The sequence below is a fragment of the Harpia harpyja genome, chromosome 7 (assembly GCF_026419915.1).
Source record: "Harpia harpyja isolate bHarHar1 chromosome 7, bHarHar1 primary haplotype, whole genome shotgun sequence".
NCBI lineage: Eukaryota > Metazoa > Chordata > Aves > Accipitriformes > Accipitridae > Harpia > Harpia harpyja.
In genome coordinates this window covers 50,709,034-50,729,400 of record NC_068946.1, presented here as the reverse complement: position 1 = coordinate 50,729,400, position 20,367 = coordinate 50,709,034, and the positions used below count along the sequence as shown (strand labels likewise).

The following is a 20,367-nucleotide window of genomic DNA, read 5'->3' as shown; positions in this document are numbered from 1 at the left end:
TTGAACTACTTACCCCAGAAAGGGTCCGACGGCTGAGCCGGGAGGTGACCCACAGCTCCAGGCAGGTGCGAAGAGTCACAAAAGGACCAGCACCAAATATCTCAGTAAACTCAATGCGTCAAGACCGTAACTGCTTCAAAAATCCCAGGAAAGAAAAGCAAATGAAGCCGCTCCAGCGTAACCCGGCCATCTCTTCTCTCTGAACTTAGCCGCGCTCCGTGGCTTGTGCCATGGGGCTCATCTTCGTACAGCCCACGTCCATGCTGCAGATCTCGTGTTTGCCCCCGTGTAGCGGCCATCTAATTTGAAATGAATGCCCCCGATCACTTCCACTCACATGTTGCCTAAGGAGTGCATCCTAAATATAAATAACATTGCAGGGGCTGCTGAAGGTACCTCCTGCAGCTTAACGCTCTTCAAAGAGCGCCGGAGGGCAGCGGCTCCGTTGGCTCTGGCACATTCCCGTCTGCAGGATTTAACGTGATTCCTGAGCTGTTAGCAGACCTAACCCAGAGCTATGGTTTTCATCTTTTTTCCTTCCCCCCCTTAAATAATAGATACGTGAGTGAGCTTTCCTAAAGCAGTGAAGGTGCTTTTGATCTTGATTACTAGTATCAGCTATAGCGAGAAAATTAAAATTCAGGATTTGTTACCAACACCTTAATTATTCAGTGTTATCAAGTTGTCACCAGGCCTTTAATTATTTTTCAGTTTATATCTAATTTCCCACACCATGATTGCTTTAGTAATGTTAAGGTAGATCTGCAACTGTAATAGAAAACGTACAAGTCCTTTATGATGCTTGGGATTGGAAATGACAATGTTAATAAAATTCACACATCTCCCGTGCCACAAGCCATCATCAATATAGTGTTCATCTGCAGTTGGCATACTATTTAATTATGCTTCTTTGGTACCAATAGACACTTAATAATATATTCAAAATGAGTAAACAGGATATAACACTGACTGTGATTCTGCATCTATTTAAAGGTCGGGCACAAGACCATAAAATCCCACTGCCATCACCTCTCAGCGGTGGACTTAGCATTTCGGACAACGGCGTGACACTGGGAAAAAGTAATTTATGTACAGGCTACCTGCACCCAAGACATCGGTAGTGTTCTGGAGATGCGCAGAGATTTCACAGGTGATTAGCACCAATTATGCAGATAGTTACCGATGGTTGCAGAGATCATTTGTTTTAACACACTGGGCAATTTTGACTCAGCAAAAACATTACGCAAAGAAGAAAACCGTGGTTGCAATGATGGAGCTGGTGCAGAAACTCTCACAAACCTCACTAGACCCAGCAAAAAAGCAATTTGCCAAGTTTCTCGCCCAGTCCAGGGCAGGAAAACGGTGGGATTGTTATACCTGCTGCGGATCCTCGTCAGTGGAGGAGCCCCTGAGGAGCGCTGCGCACTCAGTAACCCTGGCTCTCTGAGGGAAGATATGAAACTGCTATTTTCTCCACTTTTCCCCTAAAAGGCCGTTACTGGTCAGGGCACGCTTCGTCTCTGATGTGCAGGCGATGTCTGATGGACACTTGTAGCAGCTCACCTCAGACCAATGGCCACTTAGCCCCCATCCCCGGCTGGCCCAGGGCTCCCAGCTGATGCACGTGTCTGGGAGGGCCATGGCCATCCCCAGGCTGCGCACACAGGTCCCACCAACGTCGTGCGAGTCAAAGACTCCGGAGACAAGCTGGGTTGAGGCTTTCTTACTGCTCATGCTAACAGACTGAACCAGGGGGAAAAAAAAAAAAAGGTCTAGCAGAAGACGTGCCCATACTGCGTGCAGTGTCACCAGCTGGGAGTGAGCAGGGAGAGTTAGCGCTGGATGGAAGCATCAAGGGTGAGAGATGCTGGGAACGAAGCTGGGCTGGAAAGGCAGAGGAAGGTTTTGGGGAGAGCTGTTGGTGTTGTAGGTAGGGAGGGGTCCCTGCAGTGCGCCTCGGGAGAGGAGGGGGCTGCCCCTGCTTGCAAGGAGGGGAAATGGCCAGATTCGGCTAATCAACGTGACGAGGTGGGAGAGCAAACAGGGACAGAAGAAGCACACAAAGCACGCCCTGCCGTTATTCCAGGTATTGACCAGTAGCAAAAGCAACCAGCAGCAACCCATCAGGACACTGGGGTGGGGTCACCATTTTTTATACATGCAACCTTAAAGTCCTTTGGTATATCTCATTACTTTCTGTCTTGGAAGATTGCTTGGAATTATTTGGAAGACCCAAAGCCCTTCCCAGCTGCTCTGCAGACCCCCAGGGCTCTCCCCTGCCACCCCGGCCTCGCTGCTTCCGACTATTAGGACTTGGAAATTACATCCCACTCATTTCTTTGCAACCGGAAAATGGACAAAGCCTACTTGCTAATGTACATAAACCTGGTCCACAAACCTGATGAACAGCAAAATAAAGACCTTGTGTCTGATCCTGCCCCATTTTACACTGTGTTTGAGCACCCTGAAGCTAAAACACAGGGAGAAAAGCCTTGAGCAGGTCAGCATCTCCAGGCTGGGGTCTCCCAGTCACCACCATCTTTTGCTCTTTCAGCTGGCGGATAGGTGCGTGTAAGGCCTACGGATGCCCGCTCATAGCATGCCGGCTGCTGCTCAAATACACCGTTTGGCACAATTTTCTTTCTTACTATCTAATAATACTTCTTGCCCAGAATTAATTAGCAGATGTACAAAATAACCTTTCTAACCAGCACCTCCATTTCTAGCCTGCAGCACCTTCTGCAAACAAATTTTACATGTTTGAGATTTAAATTCGCATTAAATCATTAGTGTTGATCTTCCAGACATGGGGAAGCAAAGGTTGCTAACACGCTACCCAAGTGCTCAAGATCGTTGCGTATTTTATACCGTTCCTCTCTCCACTAATTGACTTAATGCTACACACGCAGCTGGGAGCATATTTGCATCCCCGAAAGGACCGCAGCACTCCGAAGACGTGCTTTTTCATGTGCCGGTCTGACAGCTTGACTCACAACTGGCTCCCCCCAAAAAATACCCAGGCCGCACAGATGTGGATGATTAGTGCCTGAACCAGAACTAACTTCTCAGAAAATCGTACTTATTGCAGGACAAATTGAGTCTGCTATGGCAGAAGCCAGAATAATTGCTCAGGGGAGCACAAGGCTTATCCAGCAGTTAATTCATTATTTGTACCTGCTCAGAGCCAGGACAGAAACAGCAGGCAAGGCAGCAGCAAACAAGGTACAGCTCCAGTATCTCAGGATCAATTTGTCCAGCTAAAGGCTTATTGCCGTTACTGCAAGATTGCAAAACACCTCTACAAGCGCTTATGGGTGGGAAAATAAGAGGAGGGTGCTCTTTTTACTACCGTCCTTTAGTTCTGTGATAAGCTACACAGACTTGAATGCAATTAATTCTGTGTTTTGGGCTTTGCCATGCCTTCATATACACCCCGAAGTCAGAGTCCAGAGGGGAAATGCATCTGCAGCTGGGAGGGCAGCTCCCATCTTCACAACGGTGCCAGGATAAGGCAACCAGCACCCACCAGCGGCAGCTGTGGCTCGTCTTGCCACGTCCCAAGCCTGACGCTTTAGAAAGAAATAGCAGCTTGGCAAAAAAGTGTTAACAGCCAACGCTGAGCTCTGCCGTCTTTCTAGTGACACTTACCATACCAGGGCCGACTTCGCCGCACGCTCGTGAGGATGCCCCTTTTGGCTGCTCTAAATACCACCTCCTGAAGGGACACGGCCTTCTCCACAGCTGCCCGGGGTGACCCCCGCGTCGGCCCCATCTCCACCTCCCGCTCTGCGATCCCAGCTGCGGGCGTGAGCCCCAGGAGGCAGCTCTCACCCACCCCTCCCCGCAGCGATTTTTCACTCTGAGAACTGGTCTCCCGTGGCCATGCGACGAGACGTGCCGTAGCGCCAGGGCTCAACTTCTTCAAGGGTCTCTGAAAGATATGGGAAGCCAATTTTTTTTTTTTTTTTAAATCAAGCCATTCATCAGGGTGCGCAAACAAGCTCAGGCGCGCAGGCACTGCGTGAAGTCCAACCTGGCCTCGAGGCAAAGCAAAGCTGCTCCTGACTGCAACATCACCTTTAACAGACTTGACAAATTGGAATAGGATGTGTCTCTATTGAGCTTGGGTATTTCCCCACCTTTCTTTTATAGTCCTGACCGGTGCGGGGAATCACCGTTGATCTTCATTTACTGTGCTGCATTCACACGGGGTTTATTGCAGTATATTTTTTTAATACTAAATATACACTATTTTGGCTAACGTTCATCTAGATCTTAATGCATTAGCTCTATCAGATCTATTATTGCTTAATACTTTTATAGAGTTTTATTATTTACTATTATTTACTATTATTTACTAGTTTTTATTATTTACTGCTAGTTTTATTATTTACTAGCAGAACGGTAAGAATACTGCCAGTTCTTTCTTTTCCATGAAATGAAATGCAGAACTGCCAGGTGAGCGAGGCAGTGGACAGTGAAGAAAGAGCACGAGGTGGTCTCAGAGCAGACCAAGATGATGTGGTTGGGGCAGTCACATTTGCTCCTGTGGGTGGCCGGGGAGCTTCCCTACATGATCCAGGCATGGGACAGTTGTTCATTTCAATTGAGACAATGTGTTAGTTAAAATAACCTCGGGCAGATTTATGCTATTTGTTCTGCGTCATTACACAGTTATTTTTGCTAAAGCAAGTGATAATTAATCTGGTTGTCCCCCTTGTATTTGTAGGTAGTACAGATATAGTCATTTTTCTATTCCTTAAAAATAAGTAATTCCCACATGGAAAAGGAGTTACCATAACATGAGCATGTTTGAGTCAGTAAGGGCACTCGTATTGCACCCTATTAGCACAGCCACCTTTCCATCAGTTCCCAAATGGAACAGAAGCAAATGCAATACGAATTCACGCAATACACTGCTCAGAGAAACACCTAGAGAGAAAAGAATAATAAATCCAGTCTGCGCTACACTACTCAAACAACCTCCATCGCCTTCATTACCAGCTGCAGCACAGAAAGGCCACTACAGACATCTGCCGCTCCCTTGAAATGACACCATCATCTTTAGTCATGCGTATCGCCACTTGGACTGGACCTGCATTTGTCTTTGGAAGAAGTGTAACCCAGGGAAAGGAGAGCAACTGGAGTGAGTTAGTACGTCTGGGAAGTGAGCAGCAAAATCCGTCCATGAGCTAAAGGAGGGAGCAAACAGCTAAAAACCAAGTTGCATTTCCCTTCTGATCCTGCAAACACTTAAAAATATGCTCACAGCTATGCACATAAAATAGCCACACTGGAATTTGAAGGAAAAAAAGAATTCAATAAACCTGCTAGTGAAGACCCGTATATAGTCTCAGCCTGTGCACAGCGGTGTGTGCAACCAGGGCTGCGCCGGCGCAGCCGCTCATGCACCGCTCGGGGCTGACGCCGCACCGGCAGCGCTCGTACAAAAAGCATCAGGGCTTTGGTGCACAGCTCCCGGCTCGGGCCCTGCAGAGATGGGGGAGACACGTCCAGCCGTGAAACGGGTGGGAATAAGTAACACCGATACCTGCGCTGTACCAGCACCAGCAATTCTGCACCATAGTTACGGATTAGTGCCCTGTTTTCAGTCCATGCTGTGCTGCTGAGCCACCAGATGAGTTTATTTTGCTCCATTTTAACACTGAAGGCAAAACTTTTCTTTTAAACGTTAAAAATGTCGCATATTTGGGAGGGGAAAAAAAAATGTAAGTTGTTGGTAGACCTTGTGAATGCAAATACCAGCACTCCAGCCAGCACTAATATGAAGCGCTGCCTCGTGTGCAAGGTGGGTTTCTGTCCTTCACCCCCCGCGCGGCAAGCAGCTGAACATATCCACGAAGAATGGGAAAGTCCACGTCTCAGTGACGGCTCTGGGCGAGAAGAGCGATTGAACACATTACAGGGTAGGGAAGGTAACAGTTCCAGGACTGTCCTCTGAGTACAGGAATGAGAAAGGAATTGATTTCACCGCCCTTTAATACACCTTTAGAGTAAGAGAGTCCCTGTTTCTTGTCTTGGTAGTAGAAGAAAAAAATCCCAGCTAGCCCCTTTGCCTCTGAATCAAGTGGTAATTCACGGGGGGGACGCAGGCAGCAGTACAGCTGAGCTCTCCTGCAGAGGGGAGAGCCCGCGGGCGATGACCTCCGGCTCTGCCCGCAGCCCTCTCGCCACCGCTCACCCCACCAGCGCTCGCAGCCCACCCGTGCACGGATTGCCACAGAGCGGGGCTGAGGCATCCAGCGCAGCTCTGCGCGGAACCCACCGATTCCTCCTCCGCTCATCCGCAGCTTCTTCCCCCCTTCCCTGGCAAGGGCATCGCCGTGCCTCAGCCTCTGGATCTCCCCCGGGGTATTTCGTGTTTCACTCTGGTGATGCTCAGCCCTCGCCCCACTCGTGTGGAGAAGACGAGCGATTCGGGGAGCTGCTGGCACAGCGAGGGTCTGATCCCTGTTGCCTGGCGATAGCAAAACAGCAGAACTATCAGTCTCACTAAGAGCAAGACATCACCCTCACAAATTAACCCAGATTTTTCACCTTATGCCTGCTGGAAGAGGCACCCTGGGCCAGCTCCGCTCCACTCAGGCGGCAGTGGAGGAGCAGAAACCAGCTCTGTATTTTTGCAGCCAAGGTCTGCCTTCAGCTGGGCAGCAAATCAGCTCCTTAGGAAAGCAGGACATACCCGCCGCAGAAAAGACTTCACACCAGTGTCTAGGTCCATTTGTGAAATCGGTCATTTGATGAAGTAATTTGGGAGCGGGGCCCCACATCCACGGCCGGACAACGCTGACATTTCGGTTCTCTCCCGGCCACGCTGCAATAAATGGAGCTGTCGGGTCAGAGCACACCATTTCATTTTCATTCAAGCACCTATTTAATATTCATCATGTTATAGGGGGACATTTTTATGTCGGAAAAAACACAAGTGCTCTCCCGAAATGACTCAAGGGCAATAAAGAATAAATTGTCTTTAAACCTGTATAAAGGATGCTGAAGTCACAAACAAGACATAAAATAATATGGAGGTGGAAAGTGCTTTTTCCTTATTAGGTTTATCAAAGTAAAACTAGGCTGGCAAGCTTGTTCTATCAAGCAAATGGATGTGGTAAAAAAAGGAAATGAAAATTCTGATCCATATTCATTGTTTCAGTGTCAGCAAGGGAGAAAAAAGCTCCCCTTTAATTTTTTTTTTTGCTTTAGAAAGCTGATCCCAAGTTTTACAGAAAAAGTAAGTGAAGCCGATAAGGAAGCAAAAGAAAATCAAAGATAATTAATAGAAACAAAGCAAGCAGTAGCAGAAGCCAGACAAAGTGTCTAATATTAAACAAAATGCGAACCACAGAACATGCTTGACTGCACCAAGCAGCAGCTCCAGGCACTGACAGCATCTTAATAGGGAGATTTCTTTTCCAAAGCTCCCAGCGCTGGCCCGGCCAGCACCGCCGCTCTCCTTGGCCCCTGGCCAGCAGCCACTGGCCCCTGCATCGGCAGCGGGGTTTATCTCCAAACGCATAACAGATTTTTCTTCTGTTTAAATCAGGTTTTAACACAGCCCTGGCAGCAGTACCCAAACAGTCGCACCCACGGACCCATTGCACCCGTGAAATAAAGCCGGACTGTTTCCCAGCTCATGCCTTGAACAGCAGAAGTTTAAGGGAGAAGAGGACTAGTGACTAAACAGGGGGGGTCTTAATGCTGGCGTGGGTGCGTGTGTGTATTTTGCAGTTCTACAGCCTTGATAAACGAACACATTTTTCTCTGTAGGACAACAACAGGACAAACAAGTTTCAAGTAAGTCCCGCACGCTGTGGCCGAGACCTGGGAGGGAACTGGTCCTACAGCCAGCACCGCATCCCCTGTGCTCTGGGCTGCAACACTCCCCATTTTATTTCAAATTCCACAGCATTTGGCTTTTCCCCCCCCCCCCCCCAACATCCACTTCCCAGGTTCGCATGATTAGGTGAGACAGGCAGCTTTCTGGTTTTTAGAGTTGGACTTTCCTGGCTGTCACGGTGATGGAAATAAGATGATGAAGGGTAAAAGCACTAGCATTCTATGGAAAAATACTCAAAATTTTCATTATCTGGGAGAGCCATCCCTCATGATTTGTGAGCAGGGTTGCCAATTCAGCCCATCATATGATTTCTGTAATAGGGAAATCATAACTGTGTGCAGTGCGGACTGCAGAGGGGAACCAGCAGACTCATCCCAGACGGCGGCTCTACATTTCTAAATCGTGTTCTGCAAGTACATCAAAAATACTGCACAACTTTGCAAAACTGAAGAGGGCTTTTTTTGTTGGTTTTAGGGGGGTTTTTTGGTCAAAGATGATCTATCTTGCATGTACAGGAGTGATGAAGGAATGGGAGTTGATCCCTTTGGCCTTTCTACAGCCCACTGAGTGTAATGAACAGATTTGTACTCCTTTCCCTTACATCTGCCTTCGGTCCCACAGGCTCATCAGCACAGATTTTTGTGGACATAGCTTGATGAGATTGGGAAATTATGCCAGCCCCTACTCCTGTAGAAAACACAGAATTACTGGAGAGTAGTTCATGGAAATATAGTCTCTTTCCTCAGAAGAGGACAGTGGTTTTAATGACAAATTGAGTGAAATCTCACTTAGCATGAAGCAAATAAAATAGTAAATATTTCAAGTTACCGCTTTGCAGTAATAGAGACTGCATTTAAAAATAATTGCTGTGGATCTGCCATATCATATAAAGGAACAGAGTGACAATGGAACTGTGATGTGACACATCTGCATTACAGCTTTTCATCTCAATTCAGTCTTTAACAGGCTCCATCAGCTGATTGTATTCAGTATATGAAGTGATATTTTCTGCCAGCCTCTACTGGAGAAGCAGCAATCTCCTGACGCTTCCCGGCAATGACAAACCTGCCTGAATGTCATCGCTGCCACCACAGAGTGCAGCCGTCAGTCACGGGGTAGAGCTTATAAAAACGTATGTCTCTGATGCTCCTCTGCTGAGCCCATCACGCACAGCCCACTGCGATACAAACCAGAGCTAGGACTGGGACTGAGATCTAAAACCCCATTTTCTCCGCTCCAGGACTGTCAGACACTGGAATATGAGGTGTTTTGCCCGGTTAAAAAAGTGGCATGGGGCCATTAGAGAAAACAACAGATCGCTGTAAGTTGCTCTGGTATGACCTATCTCCGCTGTGACTTTTCCTGGCAGTCCCTCAGCATGTCTGTCACCAGGAGAGATGGCTCAGACGCTCTGTCTGGGTTTCAGCAAATGTCCTTACACCTCTCGAAACAAACAGTTCACTGGTGCTTCAGCTGGGCTACAACCTCCACAAGTTGTACATAGTATATGTTGGAAGAACAAAACCTTCTGTCGCAGAGCAATCTCTTCTCCAAAGTCCTGCTTTGGATTGCTTATCTGAGGACAAGGCTTTTGTTTCATCAGAGGAAAGGCTTAAAAACATCCACTAAAAATAGGAAAAACACTGATGTCCACTGTCACTGTGGACCTTCTGCATTGTTTTTTTCTCAAAGCATGGAAGATGATCGATTAAATCTCTGTTGCATCCCATCATTGAAAGAATCCTGGATTTCCAGCCTCAGCTAGACCCTAACTACTCCACTTACATAAATTTGGATACACTTGGCCTACCCAATGCATGCAAGCCTAGAAGCTTAACCCTTCTGCTGCAGAAGAGCAGCCACAGACCACATTTCTCATGGTACACTTGCATCTTTCACTGGTCTGACCCATCAGTTGATGGGATGTTCTTCTCTAATCCAGTCACTGAACTAAACTGACTAGCAATGTAGAAGGCAAAACCAAACTGCTTAATTAAATCACTTAATTTGCCACATGAGGTGTTTCAGGATTGATGAATACATATTCATAAAGGGCACTGAAGATGGAAAACTCTAAGGAAGCAACAGATAATAACCTACAAATGATCTGACAATCTCTAAGTGAAGTCAATAGGCATCATTTACTGACTTTGGATCAGATACCTCCCTCCTTTGCCACCTCCACATACGGTTTTGCCTGATGCTACAACAGTGTCAGAGGAGTGACATTAACTGTACATTAATTCCTGCTAAACCCAAGTTTCAGAATGCAGTTACCAAAGGCTAGTTGCAATGGAGAGAGGAAACGTCGCATCGTTCCTTGGCCTAATCCTGCCGCTGGGCAGTGTTGTGATTACTGGGCAATGGCAGCAGCCTGGAAACACCATTTCTGGGCTGCTTTCATCTGCTCAGACACTTCTGCAGAAAATCTACTTGAAGCCTGCTCACATGGGGTAGGAACCAGATTGCACCAAAAAAAAAAAAAAAATTACAACTGCCATCTTCCTTGTCTGCAAAATTAATGCTTCGTGCTCCACTTCATCCGCATACAGTTGAAAGATTCTTCACTGTTATTATGTTTGAAGAGTTTTTTTCCAAATGTCATATTGGCATGTAACAACCCCAATATTCAGAACATGCAGGTGAACTTTCATAAAGCAGAGGAGAAAATTAACATTCTTGCTTATCAGAGGAAATTGAATCTGATTTTTCATTCCATCAAAACATCTCGTCACAGACAGGATAAATCCCATAAATTGCTTTAACCCACGTATCTGTCTAGAGTCCATTCTGTACACTGTTGTAACAAAGCATGTAATCAAAGTAAATGAAGATAATTACCAATGAGTGCAAATATGGGGTTTCTGGATTCTTTTCTCAGACGTTTCATATGTGACCATTTTACCATATGTTTACATATAAAAATAAGAATAAACTATATTGGATTGGAAAATAAAAGGGTATACATTAAAAATTCATGCAGAAAGCATCCCGTAGCTGTGATTACCATTATGACCATTCAAATCTAGTCTTTTCTCCCCAAATGTAAATGTGACCAAATCACAAAGCATGGCCAAATAATAACCCATTTCAAGGGACAGGGGGTCCCATGCTATCAGACTTCACAGCAAGACTCTCATTTCTCTCTACCAGGTAGGAACAAGAAAGGACTGTGCACGGTTCCATTTATTTAATGCTAGTTCAGGTGAATTCCTTCATTTTTTACACTCGTGTTTGTAGTCTTAGGTATCCCGAGGGGTCAGACAGACTTCTTTAAGGCAACCTCAGAGCTGTACGACTTTCTCAACTGGTAACAACCCCCCAACACATCACATCCCCATCCACGCAGCTGCACCGGGCAGGGGTGACTGCCGCGACCTGGGAAGATGCCCTTCCCCGCAGATGCAGCAAGACCAGGAGGAATTACCTGCAACTTTCTTTCTTTCTTTATCTTCCACGTCTGACAAAAGCAGGAGGCACGACCCATCGTAAGCGTTACGAGTCAGGTCGTGTCACATCACAAGAGCTTAACAGCATGGCCAGTGGCACAAGTCATGTCAGCAGTTAAATGACAGTAACAGAGTCACCTGTCAGGTTGTGGCTCCGGGAATCAAGTAACACATGCATATTGATGGCGCGTAATAGTATGCACACAGATACATCTTCATAAAGATAATATAAATCAAGCTCCTGTCCGGGACGGGCGCATGTCACAGCTGTAAGATGTGAAAGTTAATTCATTTAAATTACATTTTAAACCAGACAGAACCATAATCTGTCCCGAGGCACATTAATACATCAGGTATCCCAATCCATCTTTCAAAAGGTCCTGAGTTAGGTAATTTTTTTTCTGCATTACAACCTCCCAATTGAAAACAAGCCCCAAAATTATATTTAAACTAAATTTCTCCTTCCATTTGTAAGTGCAAATTAAGTTACACATTTAGAAAAAATAAGTGTTTCAAGAAACCAGCTATGCTATGTTAGCAGCAAATGACCTGATCTCTAATCATAACTTCATACTTACCAGGATTAATCCAAAACAGAAGTGCTCAACTGATATTGTTTCTCCAAGATAATATTTTCTTCATTTCCTGATAAAACTGGCCGTGAATGTAAGTGTACTTAAGCAAAGAAAACTACTCATTAGGCTCTTCTTCGACACATATGAATACAAGCACAAGCTAATTTACAAGTCTTTAGCTACATTGTCTTGTAGGAATTTTTACAGTATTCTGCTTCCAGAGCAAAGAAGATTACGGTCTTTGTTCTTGACTGTAGCACCCAAAGTTCAAGTGTTCAGTGACACTGCTGGTGTGGTTGCTGGGGGGGAGAGGAGTACAGCTGGAATCCAGCCCTACTAATGTGAAAGCTCTCCAAGACTTCAGGATATTTCTGCAGGAAAAGTGTAGTTTGATTTTACATACCTCATACAAAAGCCCAGATAGTGGCAGTGTTTAGGCACAATGATACGCATAGACATGGTACCTGTGCGTGCAAATATCCCATTTCTGAGCATAACCAAAATGATTGCAGGAATGATGTAGGTATGCAACACTTCAATACTTCTTGGCAATTTGTTTTCTGTGGTGTCTTACTTCAGTTGCTGCTACTTTGTTTTACTGTTGTGTCTTAGAGAGTGTTTGAATGGAGGAGAGAAAATGCCACAGAAGCTAGATCTCAAAACAAAAAAAAAATAATTGCATGTTTTACAGCTGTAATATCGAAGTAGGAGACACCTGGCAGCGGATGCTGAAATCAATAGAGTTGAAACAAAAGATGACAAAATGCAGACTCTTTCATTATCTGGTTATTAACTACCAAGACAGATTGCCAGGGCATTTGGCAAACTTTTAATCCTCAGATGCTCCTACTCACAATCACATGTGTGTCTTAATGGGATGCCCTAGTTGGGTGTATAGGAGTTACCTTCCTGAACGGGACCAAGATCTCTCTCCTGTCTTTGGCAGGGGTCAGCACCAGCTACTTCAGCATAAAGTTTAGAAATCCCAAACAGGCAAGAATTGGGAGTATCCTTCTTCCACGTCACAACTCATTTTGGTCTCTGAAAGGTAGGAACTGACTTTCAGTGCTGCCACGGGAGGCTGGGCATCCCTCCTAACAGGATATCCAGGACTCTTACAAACAGCAATAATCTTGGTATCTGTCTAAACAACCGATTCCTTTTTTCGCATCATGCTGCATTCTCAGCCTCACGGACCCTGCAGGGCCGCCAGCTCCTCGGTTCAATTTCACAGCTTAATTCAATCCCAAATTATCAAACACATGCAATTACATCGTGACATTTGCATCACCGCGCTGTTCAAGCTGGACCACGAGTGCATGCAGGGCTCATGTGCATGCCAGCAGACACAGCGTACGGCCGGCAGCGGCTATCTCTAACAGCAGCCTCACGAGCCTTCCCCTCTGTTTCATTTTATTTTCTTTTACAAAGTCAAACAGGTGCATTCATTCCCTAAAGGGCTTTACTGAATTGCAACAGCTTTGCAGAAGATGCTGTCCGTTGGCCTCGCGCGCCAGCGCCCTGCAGAGCCCGCAGCTCTGCAGGCAGCACCCGACCCCAGCGTGAACCATGGCCAGTCCCTTTGGAGAGCCTGTGGGGCTTTGGCCAGAAGGTGCTATAGCACGAGCGGGGACATAAGACTGCACGAAGGCCACCAGATTGAAACACAAACCCGGATCCACCGGCTTATTATAAATACACTTTGCAGTGTCGTACCTGGAGCTCCTTGCCTCCCCCAGGCAGTTCACCATACAGCCCGCATCTCCTGCGCTGGACATCACGGTTTGGACTGTAATTTACCCTGATGTTGAGGGCAATGACCACATGTTGCAGCTGTCATTTTTTGTTATTATTACACCAACTTTCCCACTCCAATGCCTTTTTGAACAGCTTGCTTAATTGAGTGTATTCCTTCATTTATTAAGAGAGGACCATTCTCCTCACATCATATACCGCAGACAAAACGTATTAGGTATTCTTCCTAATAGCACTAGATCATTATTCCCCTTGTAACTCTTACTCTATACATGTTACTCAAAGGTTCAGTACAGGGCACCGTTAAAAAAAGATTTAGGCCCCCAATGTTACTGGGGGACACCAGATCCTGCTTTTTACACCATAAACAGTTACAGCTCTAAGGTAGCAAGCAGGGCCAGCAGAACATCTTCAGGGCCAGAAATAACTGAGACAATGTCCCCTCACAATTCCATCAGCCTTTTTTTTTAATGTGGGAAGAGGAAAGCGCATTCCTGACCTTACTTTGACGACACAATATCATCTCAATTCAATGCTGCGGGAGAAACGCTGGACGGGTGGGATCCTGACCTGGGGAAGGAAACCAATCTACAACACCATCATTTTTTCAATGAAACCGTAATATTCAGATTGCTTTACAAAGCTGTGAATAGCAATAGAACAAGACGAGTACTGCCTTCAGCTCTAATTATATCCTTCTCTTGAGATGATCCACTCTGAAGTTACTGCAGATCGAGAAGGACCACACAGGTGCTAGGCTGGTAATAATTCTTTTTTTCTCTTCTTTCTAATTATTGGAATAAGCAGCAGCATTGAGCTAAAAATAAGACCAAGCATCTCCAGATCTGCAATTATTCTCTCGACTTGCACTTGTCTACATTTTTTCTTTCACTAATCACTACAGCACAAAACATGCCAGAATTGTTTGAAATCCGAGTCCAATCTCAGACACAGTAAAAGACTAGTAATGAATGTTGTTTACACACATTTAATTCAACATACCAGAAGCAATTGTCTCACTCTCTTTAGCATTTTATTTGCTTATAAATACAAGTCAATACCACAAGATGGCACTTTCTTACTTGCAACACACACTATTATAAACACTTACCCTCTTCAAATGTTCCCAGATGTTTATGGCATGTGACTTCTCAGTGGTTTTGAAACATTTAAAAAAGCAAGACCTTCTACAAACTGCATTTGTGTTTGATGTATATTAAATGAGGTCAGGTAATTAAATTCAAAAAAAGAATTTATAAATATTTCAGATAAGAAAATTTAAATACAAAAGCAGAGTTTGTATTAATTAAAATGAATAACAATTTAAACTGGCCATAATGTATCTACATGGTTTAATATAATTTAAAATACTTTTTAAACAATCAAATCCTCTAGCCATTCATCAAAACACCTATCTACTCGACTCTTTAAAAAATATTCTTGGTTAAGAAACCACCTATGCTTTTTCATAACAATCCTTATTCTGTCCTGTAGGTGGAAATGAAGCAAAATCATATTCCAGACTAGAAAACAGGATAAGAAGGAAGAAACTTTAAAAAACCTGATAACTTCAGACACTTCAACTCATTCTTCTTTGCATTTCTTAAAATACATGATCTGGTTTTAAAGTCTTTGAACGAAATGTAAACACTAGAAAACTCATTGTTGAAATATGTGAAGAATAAAGAACTCTGCACTAATATAGTGCATAATGATGCTGTGTCAAACTTGTCATTTACAGTAAATGTCACATTTTCCTCAGGATTGTCATGCCTTTTTTTTTACTAATTCCTTTTGATGTCTGTAGATTCTCTTTTTTTTATTCCCATTGCTCAACAGGAAGAGATGTATTTTCTGGTCTCTTCAGAAAAGTTTCACAAGATCCAAGTCTTTGACTCCATTTTTTTTTAATAAAGAGGTGGCAAAATTTTAAGCTTGCGATACTTCTGTTCTGCCCAGTATATTACACATCAGGAGATTCCTCAAAAAACTGAGAAGTCGGAGAGTTCCAAAAAAGTAAGCAGTTAAGGCAGTTGATGTCTACATTTGGATTTCTTTTTTATGTTACATATCAATGTCTCCATCATAGGCTAAGGTTAGAGGCTTCTGCTGTGGAGGAGTGCTTTGATGCTGCTTTGTTTTTTTGCTGCAAGAAAAATATTTCAGGAGACAAAATTATAAACTGTGATAAGCTCAGAAACGTCATCAAAACCCAAACTTCAACAAAAAAAACAACTTCCCACGCTGGCTATTTCATTTTGCAACTAGGTGACACTGCAGTACAGCAACTACTTCCAAGAAACACCACATGGACCTGCTTGAGTGCTATTTTGTGTGTGGTACGGACACACAGCCTGCTGACAACGGGCAGCCAACTGTGCTCTTCGTCTGGAGAGGAAATAAAGCATATTTGTCTCCCATGTCTTCTCACAGCTGACAAAACAAGGAACCCCTTGCAGAAAAATTGAAACGTGAACTGTCTAGGAGTGGGATATTCTCATTTTTTCTTTGGCACGGTATTGAAGCAACAATAATTGTTATTGAGAAATACACTTCCTCACCAGCCTTCGAGTGATAGAGAACTACATAATGTTATTCAAAAAATCCTCTGTATGCTCCACTGTGAAGCCATAGAGAAATGGCAGCTACATGGCTTGGAAAATAAGGAAGCTGCATCTCCCAAGCAGCATCCAAACACTGTTATTTAAGCTTTTAACTGAAGACAGAGCCTGAGAGAAAGACTGAGAGAGTGAGAGAGAATAAAGTGATTTTGGAAGAAAGAGGGCAATGATGCTGTCAGGTGGTGGCTCTTTGGTTGCCTGCCCTGATCTGACAGGGGTTGGGGCAGCTGCACCGTTAATGTTTGTAAAGCCAGGGCTAGCTCCGTGGTCCTCAGGGACAGCTGTGGGCATTACAAGACACATGGACGCTGGCCACTTCTCCCTTTGTATCCTCCAAGACGCTTCTGTGGCAGCGCCTTTCCAAATATTCAAACCAGAGAGCGCAACACTAGCTCTGTCAAGCCAGGCCTACCACCCCTGCCCAGGGCGACTGCTGCTTTGGAGGAGGGCAGACATCTCCCCCACCAGTAAAGCCCAGCAGCAGTGATGCACTGGTGTAGACCAGGGCTTCGGTACACCCAGTACCCTGTCTCTAACAGTGGCTGGAAACAGCAGCTTTAGACACAGGACATGTTTCCACCTGATGTATTCACTGCAAAAACCTATTTAGGGATTTCCTGAGCTGGAGCGTACATCCAGAAAACCACAATTAACACCAAGAGACCCAATCTCCCGTGAACTGTTATGCCATCTTTGAATCCATTTATCTTCCTGGCATGCACAGTCCCCGGCAGCGGTAAGCTCACAAGGTAATAATGCACTGTGTGAAAAATAAAATTTTTTGTTTATTTTAAACGATCATTTCATCAGATGCCTCCGACTTCTTATATTGTGGGAAATAAAAATTCCCTAGCGCCCTTTTCTACTCCATTCATGATTTCATAGATCTCTATTGTATTCCCACGTCAAACATCATTTTCCAACTGAATGCCCCTATTCTATTTAGTCCTTCCTTGAGCGGAAGCCAGCTCCTCGATCCAATCAGCCTCCTTGCCTTTTTTCAGTTTTACTTTATCTTTTTTTTAAAGAATACAATAAAAAGCCCATTCTAATCCCAGCAGAAGTCTGAATAAATATAAGGGCCTACTGATAACCAAAAAGAATTCTTTCCCTGCACGGCCACCATACTTCTTTACAATTACGTCCAATAACATTTACAATTTGGAGAGCTTTAATTACTCTGAGGTAGGGGCCAAATGAAGGCAACTGAGTAATCAAAGTTCCATCCTTTCCTAAAGCCTTGAGGATTAAATCTCTGCAACACACAGCATTGTGATGTATTTTGGATTGTTTAAATAAAAGCAAACTAGCTTTTATTTAAGGACAAAATACATGCCATACTCACCACACCAGGTAGGATGTAAAAATAAGGAAAACTATGATGAGGAACCCGCCAGCTGACACTCCGTATACCCACATCTTCAGTTTACCATCTGTTGGAAGATGAGGAAAAAGGACAGAGGGAGAAAAAGGGAGAATAAAAAACTTTATTCTAAAATACACAAATTCTTAAGAGATTAAGTAAAGAGAAAGCACATAAGCAAAATTAGTAGCATCATTGATGGGAAACACAGCCAAGGACTGGCTGGGAACAATCCATAAACCCCACAGTTTTGACAGATTCCTTTAAAACTCAATCATTTGAAAGACAAAATCTTAACTTTGGTAAGGAGTGTAGATTTTCCTCAATGAAAACTGAAACTGAACTCTTAATCTCAGTTTTCCAAAGCAGCATTATTCCATAACCTCCCCTCTGGCTGAGCTCCTGCAGTTCATTACGGGCAGCCCGGGCTTATGGTGCAGCACAAGAAATACAACCCAGCCAGGCCCCTGCCCATGGAAAGGAGCAGGGGCACGAGCACCTAAACCTTTCTCCTGGGGCAGGGACAGGCAGCAGAGCTGCCTGCAAAAGGTGCGCCCAGGCGCAGGACCTCCTGCAGCGCGTGGCTGCACTGCAGGAGGCGGTGAGAAGGCTGCGTAGCGTCAGGGAGGCTGAGAAGGAGTTAGAGAGCGGGTTCCAAGCGCAGTCTGCAGCGGACCCGCAGCCCACGGCCAAACAGCCCAAAACTCCCCCACCGGCAAACGCAGAAGGGAGGGGGGGCCAACAATGCAGAAGAATGGAAGCTTGCGACGGCAAGGACCTGCAGGAGGACAAGACTTCCCCCGAAGCCTGAGGTGCCCTTGCAGAACCGTTTCACCGCTCTGCAGACTGAAGAGGAAAGACCCGTCACGTCAGGAGAGACGCTGGAGCCGAGTAAGGCAGCCCCATCTGCTCCCCGCGTAACAACCAGCGCAACTAAGAAAAGGCGGCGGGTGATGGGAGTAGGCGACTCTCTTCTGCGAGGTACGGAGGCACCCATCTGCCGACCCGACACACTCTAGAGAGGTGTGCTCCTTACCGAGGGCTCTGTCAGGGATGTCACCGAGAGACTACCAAGCCTCATACAGTCCACCAAATATTATCCACTGCTGTTGTTTCACGTGGGCACCAGTGATACCGCCGGGAGCAGTCTGAGGAGTATCAAGGATTACAGAGCCCTGGGAGCAGCAGTACGGGACTCTGGAGCACAGGTAGTTTTTTCATCGATCATCCCGGTCAAAGGGAAGGGGTGTGAAAGGGCCAGTCGAATCTGGCGAATCAACAAATGGTTACGGGACTGGTGCCACAGCCAGGGGTTCGGCTGCTTAGACCGTGGGACTCGCTTTGAGAAACCTGCTCTACTGGAGGCCCATGGGGTCCATCTGTCAGAGAAGGGGAAGAGCATCTTCAGCCACAGGCTTGCCAAGCTGGTGAAGAGGGCTTTGAACTAAAGTTGCCAGGGGAGGGGAACCTCTATCCATCCCAGTTCTACCAGTTTGATGCCATTGCCAGCAACAGATGCCCAGAGCCTGGAGAGGGATCACAGGTCAGTAAAAGAGCACCTGAAGAGCAGCACAAAAGAATTCCAGCCACTCCAGCCAGTCACTCAGCTTCATCGGGGGCCCAACGTAAATGCCTCTGCAAACACACGTAGCATAGGGAATAAACAAGAGGAGTTAGAGATGTGCGCAGGCCTGCAGGGCTATGATCTTATTGGCATCACGGAGATGTGGTGGGATGGCTCCTGTGACTGGAGTGTTGGAATGGAAGGATACAGGCTCTTTAAGAAGGACAGGCAGGGGAAACAACGAGAGGGTGTCACCCTCGACGTCGATGACCAGCTGGAGTGCATGGAGCTCTGCCTGGGGATGGATGAGGAGCGGACCGAGAGCCTATGGGTCAGGATTAAAGGGAGGGCAGGGACAGGTGACGTTATAGTGGGGGTCTGCTACAGGCCACCCGACCAGGAAGACTGAGTGGATGAGGCCCTCTACAGACGGGTAGCAGCAGCCTCACATTCACAAGCCCTGGTCCTCATGGGGGACTTCAACCACCCCGATATCTGTTGGAGGGACAACACAGCAGGAGGTTCCTAGGATGCGTTGATGACAACTTCCTTCTCCAAGTGATAGAGGAGCCAAAGAGGAGAGGTGCTGTGCTGGACCTTGTTCTCACCAACAAGGAGGGGCTGGTGGGGAATGTGAAGCTCAAGGGCAGCCTTGACTGCAGTGACCATGAAATGGTGGAGTTCAAGATACTTAGGGCAGTGAGGAAGGCGAACAGCAAGCTCGCTACCCTGGACTTCAGGAGAGCAGACTTTGGCCTCTTCAGGGATCTGCTTGGTAGAATACCATGGGATAAAGCCGTGGAGGGAAGAGGGGCCCAAGAAAGTTGGTTAATATTCAAGGATCACCTCCTCCAAGCTCAGGAGCGAGGCATCCCAGCAAAGAGGAAGTCAGGTGAAAACACCAGGAGGCCTGCATGGATGAACAAGGAGCTCCTGGACAAACTCAAACAAATTAAGGAAGCTTACAGAGTGTGGAAGCAAAGACAGGTAGCCTGGGAGAAATACAGAGAAATTGTCCAAGCAGCCAGGGATCAGGTTAGGAAAGCCAAAGCCCCGATAGAATGAAATCTGGCCAGGGATGTCAAGAGCAACAAGAAAAGCTTCTAGAGGTATGTCAGTGAAAAAAGGAAGACTAGGGAAAATGTGGGCTCTCTCCAGAAGGAAATGGGAGACCTGGTTACCTGG

General features: G+C 45.8%; 1 protein-coding gene across 2 annotated transcripts in view; it reads right to left on the bottom strand.

The window, feature by feature from the left end:
• Positions 1 to 14,608: 14,608 nt before the first annotated feature.
• THSD7B (thrombospondin type 1 domain containing 7B) overlaps positions 14,609 to 20,367 on the bottom strand; it is a 338,963-nt gene continuing 333,204 nt past the window's right edge. For both annotated transcript variants that reach the window (XM_052793131.1, XM_052793132.1), the window contains exons 28-29: positions 17,601 to 17,688; positions 14,609 to 15,780 (exon numbers count right to left, since the gene is read on the bottom strand). In XM_052793131.1, the coding sequence (XP_052649091.1) occupies positions 15,699 to 15,780; positions 17,601 to 17,688 (170 nt within the window). In that variant the 3' untranslated portion in view covers positions 14,609 to 15,698. The remainder of the gene's footprint in view (positions 15,781 to 17,600; positions 17,689 to 20,367) is intronic.